General features: G+C 39.4%; 1 protein-coding gene across 1 annotated transcript in view; it reads left to right on the plus strand.

Annotated features, from left to right (window-relative positions):
* Nucleotides 1–1,182: 1,182 nt before the first annotated feature.
* The window catches only part of PXDC1 (PX domain containing 1), a 49,780-nt gene continuing 37,930 nt past the window's right edge, over nucleotides 1,183–13,032 (plus strand). The window contains exon 1 of the mRNA XM_051970756.1: nucleotides 1,183–1,453. Coding sequence (XP_051826716.1) covers nucleotides 1,198–1,453 — 256 coding nt within the window. The 5' untranslated portion in view covers nucleotides 1,183–1,197. The remainder of the gene's footprint in view (nucleotides 1,454–13,032) is intronic.

Here is a 13,032-nt window from a genome sequence, read left to right on the forward strand (position 1 = left end):
TCTAAGGAGGGTAGAAAGAAAAAAGTAAGATTTGCAATGTCTTGTGAAGTCTAGCGAGTGGCGGGCGCGCCTCCCACCGAAGCCCCGGTTACTTCCGAGATTTCAAAAAGAAAAAGAGAAGCAGTGTATGAAGTGGGGTGGGGGTGGGGGTGTCTCCTTCCTCGGGACGCTTCTTCCTTGCTGGCCCAATCACCATCTCGGCCAGGAGGGACGGGACCGGGAGGCTGAAGGCATGAGCCAGGAGGGAGAGGGAGGTGGTCTAAAGGGAAGGCTTGTAGCTTAACCAGTGCAGGCATCAGCTGGGAGGGCGGTAGCAGCATCAGCCCACTAGCCCAGAGGAGGAGGAGAAGGAGGAGGAAAAGGAAAAGGAGGAGTGTGTTCTCGTTGCACCCCTAGTTTGGCACTTCCCGCGGAGTCTAGGTAGACCGGGGGATTCAGGTTTTGCACAGGCTTCTCCCACTCCCCACACATTCGGGAAAGAGAGGAGTTCGGCTAGACTTTATTCAGTTGCTTCAGCTCGCCTCTCCCGAAGCGCGGGGGTGGGACGGCGGGGCGGTGGGGCGGTCCCTCCCCGGGAGTCTCGGGGCGAAGGGGCGGAGGCTACGGCGGCGACTGCTGCTTCCCGGAGCCCAGGGATTTACCCTCGGGAAACTCCTCTACTTAAGCGGAGGCGGGGGCCAGGGGGAATCCCGGCACCCCGGATCTTGCCACCTCGGCTTTTAGAGGTACAGGGCGAGTGGGCGTCAACTGCTGAGGCGAGTCTGGAGCCAGAACTAACCCTTGAGCCCCTAGGCTAACTTTTCCCTAGGCCATTCGAAAGCGGGAGGCAGTTTGCGGAGCCTTGCAGGCAGTCTAACCTCCCCAAAGCCACTTCCTCTGCGGCCGGGGGGCCGGGAACGATCTGCCAGAAGAGAAGAGGGGGAAGGGCTTCCCTCACACCCGGCAACGTAGACGTAGACAACAGCAACCCGTGATGAAAAGTTTCCTTAAAAGCCAGCGTCTTTGAGCGAGCGCAGAAGGAAGCAACCGCTGTTTCTCCTGTTGGGATCCTGGGAGCTCCAAGCCCAGGACCCAGTCCGAGGCTCGGTGTCCTCAAGCAAGCCCACTCCTCATCCCCTTCTGTTTCTCCTCCAGCTCCCGGGGCGCGGCTAGACGGGGCGCCCTCCCGCGTCCGGGGCATGTGCGGGCATTGCGGGCATGGCATCTGCGGTATTTGAGGGCACGTCGCTAGTGAACATGTTCGTGCGGGGCTGCTGGGTGAATGGCATCCGGAGACTGATCATCAACCGCCGGGGCGACGAGGAGGAATTCTTCGAGATCCGCACTGAGTGGTCGGACCGTAACGTCCTGTATTTGCATCGAAGCTATTCTGACCTGGGACGCCTTTTCCAACGGCTCCGGGACTCCTTTCCAGAAGACAAACCCGAGCTGTCACGGTCCCCGCTCCTGCAAGGTTGGTTGGAGACACCTCCCTTTCTACCCTTTTCTGTTCTCCTATACCCTCTGTGGCTTGTCCACTTGGCATATTTGGGAGGAGGGAAGAATTAATTGAAGGGCATGACTAAGTGAAGAACTTGCGAGATAATTTTGAATAATGAAGTGCCTGGAACTGGAAGGCGCTTAATAAATGCTTACTGACTCAATTAGTTTGAAGTAAGGAGTCTGGAGGGAAAGAGGAAAGGTGAAGAAATTCCTGAAGCCCTAAATATTACGTCTCTTCCTCCTTTGCTAAAGGGCTAAGAGAGGAAAAAAAAAAAAAAGGAAACGTCCGTTTCATGCTCTGCTACGTCCACTGGGGCTGGCCTTATGCGGATGGCCGGGAGGGGAGGGAGAAGGAATATAAATTAAGGCTACCCACTGTTTAATTGGAACTTGGAAGTGAACTTGGCCACACGTTGTCACTGCCTGTTTCCTAATATTAGACATCGAGAGAGGAGTTAAGGAGATTTAAGGATAATTGATGTGGAGCTGGAAGATTCCTCAGAAGCCATGAAGTCCAGTTCCTTCATTTTACAAATTAGGAAATTGAGGCCCAAAGGTTGTTCTCACAGATTATTAGGTCAGTCAGGAAAGTTGACAGTTTAGATGATAAGGAAAATTTTGAGATTTTCCCAAGAGACAGAGCATGAAGATTAGGTAGGTAACATGTGTCTATTTGTTGGTTACATCACCACACAATTTGAAGATTTACCTGTTTTAAGGTGTCGAGGGCAATGCTACTCTACTTACCCTCCCCCCCCCAGGAAAAAAAAAAAAAAAACACCACCACCAAGAGCCACTAATTCTACCAACATCCATTAAGTAGAGTGTCCAACCCATAGAAGATGATTAATAAATGCTTGGTGACATCGGTGCTTGGTGGACAAAGCATCGGTTTCTGTCCTTTGAAACAATTTCATTTACGCTGTCCCTCCATCCTATCTCCGTCCCACCCTAATACTTGCAACCCGATTAGAGAGGAGGGAAAAAGAGGGATGGGGTCTTGCTGGAGAAAACAAGTTTCTAAAACATGATTTTAGAAACAACAGAATGACTACTGGCAAGGATGGAGATAAGGCGGCTTTGAACTGTTTTTTTGTTTTGTCTTGTTTTGGTTTTCTTGCGGTTCTTCTGACTCGAGATAGGAGATAATGAGGACAAAATAAATACCGTAAAGTTGTCTGGAGAAATCTGTCAATTCTTCTGCTACTTTGCGAAATAGTTCCCCAGAGAGACTTGGTTCATTGGCAGAGGACTTTGGCTTCTCTCGATCAATCGATGACAAAACTCGTGATGCAAGATGCCACGCAGTCCTTTAGTAATTCAGCCCTGTGGGGAGTGGAGGGAGGAAGGTTGGCTTCGACTTTCTTCCCAGTGCTGTGTAGTAGCATATGTCCTGCCCCCAGCTCCTTGTCAAAACATGTGGATTTTATTAACCGTGCCACCTCTTTCTCTTGAACCTGTGACTGATGATCCTGGCTCCCCGGGAAGCCTTCGTATGCTTAGAAAAATAGTTATTTTTTCCGTCGTAACCACCTCGCCTGTGCCCTTTCTCACACTGCCTATTGGGGTCAGGAGAGTGGGTATAAGAAAAGAAAGAGAGAATGGAGAAAAGGGGCAGGAGAAAGAAATAGAAAGAAGGAAAAAATGGAGGAAACATGGGAGAAGAGAAGGAGGAGTTAAGCTGAGAAAAATGAAGGGGGATGAGAAGGCTTGAATAGGAAAGACAGGAAAAAGAAGAGAAGCTCCAAAGAAGGAAAGATAAAAATCAAGAGAAATAAAAAGGGAGAACTATGAACCAGAATCGGAAACCACTCCTAAGATAGGTAGAGGGCATGACTTTTTGTAGTCTAGGGAATGAAAGATTCATGATCTCCTTCCAGAATCAGTGAATTTGGGAGGGGCAACCTCTAATCATCTCTTGCTCTCCTTCAACAGAGAATACTGTGGCAGATAGCATTTATATAGCACCCATCATGTGCCAGGCACTGTGCTAAGCTCTTTACTTAGAAATTTTGATCATAAAACAAAGTTTTCTGAATAATATTTAACTTGAGGGGCTCAGACACATGTGACAAGGCAAAGTGAATTTGATGCAGAAAGTCATTGTCTTGGGACCAACTTCCCTTCATGATAAGGTTCTTTTTGTTTGCAGTTATCCAGATAATTGAGGCAGTCAGATGTCTTAAACTTTTTCCACTTATGACCTCTTTTCACTGGAGAAATTTTTATTTATATAAAGTAGGCGTACAAATCAAACATTAACTCCTCATAAATCATTTTGAGATCCCCATATTCAATTAGGAGACCTCCTATGGGGTTCTGAACCACAGTTTAAGAAACTATGATATAATCAACCTTTTTGCCTCAGTTTCTTCATCCATAAAGTGGGGGAAATAGTAGCAGCTACCTACTAGGGCTGTTATGAGGCTCAAAGAAGATAATATTTGTAAAGAGCTATATAAAAGTTATTATTATTATTAGTCTTAGTACAGAGATTTATTCTGGCTTTATAGATACATCTTGACAAGTGGAATCATTTGGGATCAAGCCAGAAAGCTTCCCTTGCCTTGATGGTTAAGCCTGGTTCTCTGATCTTCCCTGTGTGAAAGTTCTGAGGATAGTTTCAGATTATTTCTTTATATATATATATATGTGTGTGTGTGTGTGTGTGTGTGTGTGTGTGTGTGTGTGTGTATTTGGTATTCTACACTATCTCTCCAAATATTTTGGATTATATAGAACATAGAATATTTTCATATGTTTTATAGGCTTAAGGTTTTCAAAGGCTATGTGTATATATACATATATACATACATAATAAATGAAAGTATATTTTAATTGATTCTTTTTCTTTTCTTTTTTTTCTCAATAGTATTTTATTTTTCCAAGCACATGCAAAGATAGATTCTTCTCCTCCCCCTTACTTGCCCCTTCCCCAAGACAGAAATCAATCAGATTATATCTTGATAATTTTTCTTGGATTTCCTTTTTGAATATGTTCTTTTTTATCTTGATAAATTAATGTCTAAGTGAGAAAATTTCAGATGAAAGAAAAATCAGATTACAGCAGATCACTTATATGAAGAACTCCAAGAGAATGGAATTTCTCTAACCTATTTTGAACTCAGGAAGGTAGTGACCAAGAACCATGGATGAAGATAAACTCACTTACCCCTAGCTAACACAATTTGGCTGACAAGTTGTATTATTTCATTAGCCTTGGGTTATTATAATAATAATAACTAGTATTTATGTTGTACTTACTATGTGTCAGATGCCTTATAAATATTATCTCCTTTAATCCTCATTGCAAATTTTAAGAAATATGTGCTATACTCCCCATTTTACAGTTGGCCAAATTCATACCAAGTAAGTTGTCCAAGGCCACAGTCTTGCAACTGGGCTTGAATTCAAGTCTTCCTGATTCCAGGCCCAGCACTTACCTATTATACTTTTTAGCTGGGCCCCTTGTTCCAGAACAGAAAAGAGGTGGTGGTAAGGATGTCAAATTTCTCGTTCATGTGACCTTTACCCTGCTGCCTTCAGTCATTGTCTAGTGTGCAGATTCGGCTGCCTGGGTTTGCCTGTTATGTCCACACTCAATCCTTTCTATGAAGACTCTTAAAAAAAAGCAATCTGGTAATGATCTTCTTTTGGGCAGACACTTTTTATTTCTTATTGATCTCCGACTCCCAATAAATTGCCCAATTTATGGATTACATGAGAGAAGAAATATATTTATAATCTATATATGTGCTAGCTGTTATTATCATTATTATTACTAGATGCTTAATAAATACATGTTGACTGATAAATTAATATGCCAGGCTTCCAAAAGAATTCTGATCCTTGTAAAATAAAGAGAAGGGTCAGCACAGTGACTATCAGGAAGACTAGAGTTCAATAGTGTGGCTCTGGGCAAATCATTTAAACCCGATTGCTTTCCCTTCCCCCCAAAAGGGGGAAAGATATTTCCCTTTGTTGTAACTCTTTAAATTAGTGAAGAATAATATCAAAACATTAGAAAAAGATTTGATTTTCTCCTCTGATTCAATACTTCAAGAATTTTCATTTCACAAACCTAAGTATCCCTGCTACAACAGATTTAGCAGACAATCTGGTGGGTGATGAACCTCTCCCAGCCTTACATAGGCTAATCCTAAATGACCAACATATATACATTTAGTCTATTGCTGGGCAGCGTTTCCAAGTTTGGTAGGACCTGCCAAAGCTGGGCTCTGCTAGAGAGCCTAGGGTAACCTCAGAGCACAAAGTATCAGAGTAAGGGAATAAAAATTGTAGCTGAAAAGAAAGATTTTACTCATTTCTATGTAACCTAATCTTGATCTAACACAGGTGTCAAGCTATAGAATTGATTCGAAGGAACTTCTGATAGAAACTAATTAGACCCCTGTTTTTACAAATGAGGAAACTGAGGTACAGGAAAACTGTGTGCTTAAGGTCACAAAGCTATTTAGTGACAGTTAAGGTTCCTGTTGCAGAGCTTCTTGTTCTGTGCAACATGGGCTGTCTAGTCAAACTGTAACACACAAAAGATATGTGTGTTTAATGAAAATACATGTTGTTTTCAGTGCTGTTTTTCATCACAGACTTAATTTTATTGAAATAATTTCTGTAATGTTATATTTGCCCTCTAATATAATGAAAACTCTTCAAAGCTTTAGGAGAAAAACAGACTGCTTAGTTTCAGAATTGAAATTGGCAGCAGGTTGTAAGTTTCTAGAAATGTGTGATTGAACCCCCTCAGAGCAGTGTGATCACCTTGGCTCCTCACGTTTTAAAATTTACATAAAATTAAAGGGCTGTGGAGTCTAATTCAGTCCCCTCGAGTACTGGGGCTGAGCAAGGAAGAGAATGTGTGTAGGGGAACTGGAAGAGAATGCTGTCTATCCTGTTGTCTACACTCTGGAGTTATTCTTGGCTGCCATGAAATTCTTTGTGTCTGGCAGAGAGTACAAAGACACATAGAGTTCCCAGGGCCCAGGATGGCCATGGATGTAGGCTTTGACAGAGGAGGCAGGACTCCATAATCTTTAAGAAGTATGACCGTTTGGGGAGAACCACTAAACTCTGACCTCATGAGGACTTTTTGGTATTGTTCTTATTTTCTCTCTTTTTTTGATTTGTTTGTCTTATTCTGTCATTCTAGTTATGCCTCCTAACTCATTTCTGTTATTTAAGCTAGGAAACTGATAATTTGACTTTTCCCTGTCTAGTCTTCACTGTGGTAAAATATTCTCTCCTCAGAGATCATTTTGGTCCTCTCTTATAAAACACTTTTCTGATTTTATCCTCAGTCTTCCTTGTCATTGCTTGATGGATTGACACTTTGGTTATGGTTTAATTGACTTAAACAGGCTAGCCTTGGTTCTTAATTTCATAACTCTCTGTGTATATATCCCATTTTACTCCCTGGTGCATAGATCATATATTCTTTTTTTGACAAGTCAGTGCAACAACAATTCATAATCTTCATGATAGCTAGGTAATGTAATGGACAGCATTCTGGCCTTGGAGTCAAAAAGACAAGAATTTGAGTCCTATTCCACACAAGTTGCTACTTGTGTGGCTGTAAGAGTGTGGGCAAGTATAGACTTGGGTAGACAAGTCACTTACTTTCCTTTAACTTTGGGTTCCTTATTTGTGAAATGGGTTTATTGTAAAGGACAAATGAGATTCTTTTATACAAGATATGATATGTTATACTATAGCATATTACATTACATTATATTTTATTTAGAGAAAGCACTTTGCCATAAATGCACCATAATCACCATAAATAGTAGCTGTTATAAGTATTGTTATACGGTATATGTTATGGGGTTAATTATAAGGGATATATTATAGTGATATAAGTATTTACAAGTATATATAAGTTTTAGGTAGATACTATGTAAGTATATATAAGTATTACGGGTTTATATCATCATACCGTTAATCACTTGATAGAATTAACCTATTACAAAAATCAGTGAAATCACTATCCTGAATTTAAGATATGACTTGAGGTCCAACCTTGTAATTAGGAAATTCAAGTGCATCCTTCAGACAGGTACTAGTTGTATGGCACTGGGCAGGTTACTTAATCTGTTGGTACCCAAGGCATTTCTTTGAATCATGGATTTTTACATTGGTTTCCAGACTATAATCATTGAGGCTAGGCAATCAGTCAATCAAGAGTTTTATTATCACCTACTCTGTGCCATGAATTGGGAATATGAATAGAAAAATGAGACAGTCTTTTTGTCAGTGGTTTTACCTTTGTCTAGGGGAATATATTATGTTCACAGATAGATGGGCAGTAGTACCCAGTTACTAGAGGAATTAAGAAAAATCTCTTGAAAGAAATAGTCTTTATACTTAGCCTTGAAGGGAATTCAGGGTCACACAGCTAGCTAGTAAGCATTAAATTTCCGATTGGAACTCAGGTCCTCCTGATTCCAGGGTCAGCACTCTACCCCCTGTGCCATCCAGCTCCCTCACGAAAAAAATAAGTTCCTATTGGACGTCTTGTCCTTGAGGTGCCTATGGGACATTCAGGTGGAGATGTCAAGCAGACAGTTGGAAATTAAGGACTGGAGTTTAGGAGAGCGATAAGAACCAATAATAAGAGAGAGCCAGAAGGGATGGATGGATTACAAAACAGATCGACATACATTTTTAAGATGGTAATATATGTAAAAAGTTGTGAGTTTTTTGGTTTTCTGTTAATGGGGACTGCATCTCATTTATGTTAAGGAGGGAAAAGGATGTGTGTGGAAGAGAAGGGATTTTGTTATTTCCTCACTACTGAAGAGGGAAAAAGAAATCTGGCCAAGATAACAGATTCCTAGCCATAGTAGTCAGTTCCCTCTCAGTGCAAGTGGCTGAAAAAGGGGCAAAATCATGTTTAATTACTCGTTGTAGCTCCCCAGGTAGAGTCCAGAAGAATTATCAGAACTAGTTTTATTCAACCTCATCAGTTTACAGTAAGAATTGATGACTATATTGTGCTTTAAGGTTTACACACATTTTTACATAGACTGTTTCATTTGATTTGTCAGTGTCCCTGGTGGAGCCATAATTGGTCTCATTTTACAGGAAAATGGAGACTCAATGAAGTTAAATGATCAAACTAAATGGTGTCTATGGACATTTAGTTTGTATATATCAAAGATGGGATTTTAATCTAGCCCTCCTCTTATTCCAGAGTCAGTGTTTCCATTACCTTAAAGTGCCTCTCAGAGCAGTTTCATGTTTAGATATTTACAGGGTGTCTTGGGAGATAATGATGTTGCCTTCTGTCCTTCCCCCCCCCCCCCCCCCCCCCCCCAATCTTGTCCTTAGTTTTTGGGATATATAACTCTTTTATTTATTTATTTTTATAATTATAACTTTTTATTGACAACCCATGCCTGGGTAATTTTTTACAACATTGCCCCTTGCACTCACTTCTGTTCTGACTTTTCCCCTCCTTCCCTCCACCCCCTCCCCCAGATGGCAAGTAGTCCTATACATGTTAAATAGGTTACAGTGTATCCTAGATACAATATATGTGTGCAGAACTGAACAGTTCTCTTGTTGCACAGGGAGAATTGGATTTAGAAGGTAAAAATAACCCCGGAAGAAAAACAAAAATACAAACAGTTTGCATTCATATCTCAGTGTTCTTTCTTTGAGTGTAGCTGCTTCTGTCCATCATTGATCAATTGGAACAGAATTAGATCTTTTCTTTGTCGAAGAAATCCACTTCCATCAGAATACATCCTCATACAGTATCGTTGTTGAAATATATAATGATCTCCTGGTTCTGCTCATTTCACTCAGCATCAGTTCATGTAAGTCAATCCAAGCCTCTCTGTATTCATCCTGCTGGTCATTTCTTACAGAACAATAATATTCCATAACATTCATATACCACAATTTACCCAACCATTCTCCAATTGATGGGCATCCATTCATTTTCCAGTTTCTAGCCACTACAAACAGGGCTGCCACAAACATTTTGGCACATACAGGTCCCTTTCCCTTTTTTAAAAAAATCTCTTTGAGGTATTATAGCCCAGTAGAAACACTGCTGGATCAGTTTGATAACTTTTTGAGCATAGTTCCAAATTGCTCTCCAGAATGGCTGGATGTATTCACAATTCCACCAACAATGCATCAGTGTCCCTGTTTTCCCACATCCCCTCCAACATTCCTCATTAACTTTCTCTGTCATTCTAGCCAATCTGACAGGTGGGTAGTGGTATCTCAGAGTTGTCTTAATTTGCATTTCTCTGATTAATAATGATTTGGAGCATCTTTTCATATGACTAGAAATAGTTTTGATTTCTTCATCTGAGAATTGTCTGTTCATATCATTTGACTATTTATCAATTGGAGAATGGCTTGATTTCTTATAAATTAGAGTCAATTCTCTATATATTTTGGAAATGAGGCCTTTATCAGAACCTTTAACTGTAAAAATGTTTTCCCAGTTTATTGCTTCCCTTCTAATCTTGTCTGTGGGATATATAACTCTTAACCAATAACCAACATTTACTTAGACTTTAAAAGTTTTCAAGATGTTTTACAATATTATTGCAAATATATTGTATATATTTGATCCTCAGATAATCTTGTGAAGTAAGTGCTATCATCTCTATTTTACCAGTGAGGAAACTGAGGCGGTTTTATTTGCTTAGAGTGACAGTTTCTGGAGTTGGAATCTGAGTTTAGATTTTCCTGATTTCAAGTCACTCAGTCCATTATTCCTTGGATTGTAAACGCATGAGAACCAGATTCAGTTTTTGCTTTTAATAAACATTTTACCTTTCATTCTACTCAGGATTTATAATGATTTAATTATGGTCACCTATTGGTTTTATTTTTTTCCCCTAATAGTTCTTGAATATATTCCATGTTTTCACAAAAGTTCTTTGCTTGTTGGCTGAACTAGTAACTCTTAATACTTAAGTCACCTAAGCAACATAGGGACATTACTTTCTTTTTCTTTTCTTTTTTTTTAATAGCTTTTTATTTACAAGTTATATGCATGGGTAATTTTACAGCATTGACAATTGCCAAACCTTTTGTTCCAATTTTTCTCCTCCTTCCCCCCAACCACTCCCATCCCCCAGATGGCAGGTTGACCAATACATGTTAAATATGTTAAACTATAAGTTAAATACAATATTAGTATACATGTCCAAATAGTTATTTTGCTGTACAGAAAGAATCAGAGTTTGAAATAGTGTACTATTAGCCTGTGAAGGAAATAAAAAATGCAGATGGACAAAAATATAGGGATTGGGAATTCTATGTAGTGATTCATAGTCATCTCCCAGGGTTCTTTCACTGAGTGTAGCTGGTTCAGTTCATTACTGCTCCATTGGAACTGATTTGGTTCATCTCATTGTTAAAGAGAGCCACGTCCATCAGAATTGATCATCATATAATATTGTTGTTGAAGTATGTAATGATCTCCTGGTCCTGCTCATTTCACTCAGCATCAGTTCAGGGACATTACTTTTCAATGCCTTCTTTTGTTCAGGGTTACTTTTCTAGAATCAGCATGTTCAAATCCTTGGGAGCGACCTACTCTGAAGGATTGTGCCCAATAAAACTAACTGCCACGCTCCTTTCCATTTTCTTTAATCTCTTCTCTTGCCCTTGATTTCCTTTAATCACTTCCTCTATATCTTTCCTGTGCTGCCTTCCTCTATATTAAGTTTATTTATTTCTCCTCTGCCCTATCCAGCTGAAAGTAATCTGTCCTTTTCCTTAATTTCTTGTAGAGCATTTTGCTTATTTCTTTTTACCTTTTCCCTTGTATCATATTTGTATTCCAGTTAAATCCCACATTCAATTGTAAACTCCTTTGAGGGCAATGAGAATGTCCGATCCTCTCTATCTAGCTCCTAATCCTAGCAGAGAGCTTTCACTTAGTTGTGAGTTTTTTCTTTTTTGAATTCCTGAAGCTCATTCCTGAATTTATAACCAACTAAAGCTGACGGGTTAGATATTCCAGGACACCCATTGGAGCAGAACATAAATTTAAATTTCAGATTAATGAAGTGGCCCTAGAGGGAATGGATTAAGAAATTTGCATAAGACTGCCCCAAAAGCTTCAGATTAGTCACTCATCTATAAAACAGAGATAATGGTAATACTTCAGGGAGCTGTCCTGAGGATCAGAAAAATTGTTTGTTAAGTTCTCAGCATACCTTAAAGGAGCTCATAAAAAGCCATCTCTCATTGTCACCATTGTTATGATTATTATGACTCAGGGTTGGGCTTTGGCTATTGTTAGGATTGTAGTCAGAAGTATCCATTTCTTTTGTTTCTGTCTATTGAGTCTCATTTAACCACATCTCCACATAGTAATTTTTTTTTGTATGATTTTGGGTAGAGATAAAAATTAGTCAAATCAAAAAACATTTATTAAATATCTTCTGTGTGTAGGGTACTTTTCTAAGTGCTGGGTATATAAAGAGGACCTGTCCTCAAGGTCACAATCTCATGGGAAAACCCATAGCTTGCAGACAACATGCAAACTACTTTACAACTATATAGGATAAATTTTACATACTCTTTTTAAAAAAATTATATTTTCTGTTGCTCAGGTAGCTTTTATTTCCTTCTCTCTGAAATGAATAGTATTTTTCCATTTGTAAAGAGAGTTTTCAACATTTATTTATTTTTATTAAATCTTTTTACTTTCAAAACATGCGTGATAATTTTCAACATTCACCTCTGCAAAATCTTGTGTTCTAAATCTTTTCCTTCCCTTCTCCCCTCTACTTCCTCCCCTAAAAAGATGAAAAGAATAATCCATGTTAAACATGTGCAATTCTTCTATATTAATTTCCACAAATATCATTTACTTTTATAAGATTTTGATTTCAACTTTTTTCTCCCTTCCCTGCCTTCTTCCCAGGACAACAATCAATCTAATAAATTATATATGTACAGTCATATTAAGCATGTCCACATTAGTCATGTGAAAGAAGAATCAGAATAATGGGAAAAACCACAAGAGAAAAAAAAGCAAAAAGTGATCTACATGCAGACTCCATAATTCTTTTTCTGGATGTGGATAGTATTTTCTATCATGAGTCTTTTGAAATTGTTTTAGGTCATTGTACTGCTGAAAAGAGTAGTCTATCAATGTTGATCATCAGTGGTCTTACTGATTCTACTCACTTCACTCAGCATCAGTTCGTATAAGTCTTTCCAAGTTTTTCTGAAATCTGCCTGTTCACCATTTCTTATATACTGTAATCTTCTATTATATTCATATACCACAATTTTTTTCAGCTACTTCCCATTTGGTGGACTTCTTTCTGATTTAATTCTTTGCCATCACAAAGAGAGCTGTTATAAACATTTGTGTATACATGGGTTCTTTTCCCTTTTTGAGGATTAGAGATACTCTCTGAGGGAAGACACTAGCATTGAGAGGTGGATAGGGAAGGATTTATTGTTGTAGAGTTGTTTTAGTTATGTCTTTATGACCCTATTTTGGGATTTTCTTGGCAATGATTTGTCATTTTTTTCTCCAACTCA

The sequence above is a fragment of the Antechinus flavipes genome, chromosome 1 (assembly GCF_016432865.1).
Source record: "Antechinus flavipes isolate AdamAnt ecotype Samford, QLD, Australia chromosome 1, AdamAnt_v2, whole genome shotgun sequence".
NCBI classification, from domain to species: Eukaryota; Metazoa; Chordata; class Mammalia; order Dasyuromorphia; family Dasyuridae; genus Antechinus; species Antechinus flavipes.